General features: G+C 37.4%; 1 protein-coding gene across 1 annotated transcript; it reads left to right on the forward strand.

Annotated features, from left to right (window-relative positions):
• Positions 1-320: 320 nt before the first annotated feature.
• LOC112513557 lies at positions 321-969 on the forward strand. Its single transcript, XM_025119856.1, has one exon. It carries the CDS (start codon positions 340-342, stop codon positions 781-783), a length of 444 nt encoding a protein of 147 aa, XP_024975624.1. The 5' UTR covers positions 321-339; the 3' UTR covers positions 784-969.

Raw genomic sequence — 969 nt, forward strand, 5'->3', positions numbered from 1 at the left:
CTCTCTCTATATATGATCGATTTTCCGTTTCTATTTAAAAAACTAATAAATTTGCTCATAAATTCAACGATGCCCGAAACTTTATTTTTAACCGAATCGATATCGAAAAAATGGACCGTACATGGTCTTCTAGGTACAAATGTATACGCAAAAGGGAAAACACTACACTTTATACCAATAACCACCAAACATTAGCACCAATATGGTAGGTCCAAAAGTATGGTTGGGTCTTTTTGTAATAAATCAAAACTACAAGGGCACTTTTGTACTTTTCTTCCTATAAATACGACATAAGAGTTTAATCAAAGGATCTTAACGGGAACAAGATTCTGAAAAAACATGGGGAACTGCTTAATTCGACAAGAAAAGATGATCATCAAAGTGATTAAAACAGATGGTGAAGTTCTTGAATACGCACCACCGATGAAAGTCCATCAAGTGTTGTCACAGTATGCGGACCATGCGATCTCCGACGTACTTCCGGTGGTCAGACATCTTCGACACCAAGCTGATATGGTCGCCGGTCAAATATACTATCTGTTTCAACTTCCGGTGGCTTCGCCTGAATCCGTCAAGAGTTCAAAAACCAGTACCGTGAGGATCAAGCTGGTGGTAACTAAACAAGAGTTGGAGGTGATGTTAAAGAAAGGGGGTGTTTCTGTGACTGAGTTGGTTTCTCAAATAGAGAAAAACGGAAGCTTGATCGAGACCAGTAATGATGGTGGTGATGATGACGACGGAAGGTGGAAGCCTCGTTTAGAAAGCATACCCGAATCTAATTAGTTTCATACAGGTTTTATAGTGAAAAAGATCGTAAATTTTCAACGATAAACATCTAAGCATGCAGGTTGTAAAACGTGGGTTCATGCATGATCAAATGATTGTTGTTGAAAATTTAACGATCTCTTAGAAAGGGCATAACTGTAATTACAATAAAAATGTTAAGAAATTAAATTTTGAGTTAAATCA

The sequence above is a fragment of the Cynara cardunculus genome (assembly GCF_001531365.2).
Source record: "Cynara cardunculus var. scolymus isolate 2C chromosome LG 5, CcrdV1, whole genome shotgun sequence".
NCBI classification, from domain to species: Eukaryota; Viridiplantae; Streptophyta; class Magnoliopsida; order Asterales; family Asteraceae; genus Cynara; species Cynara cardunculus.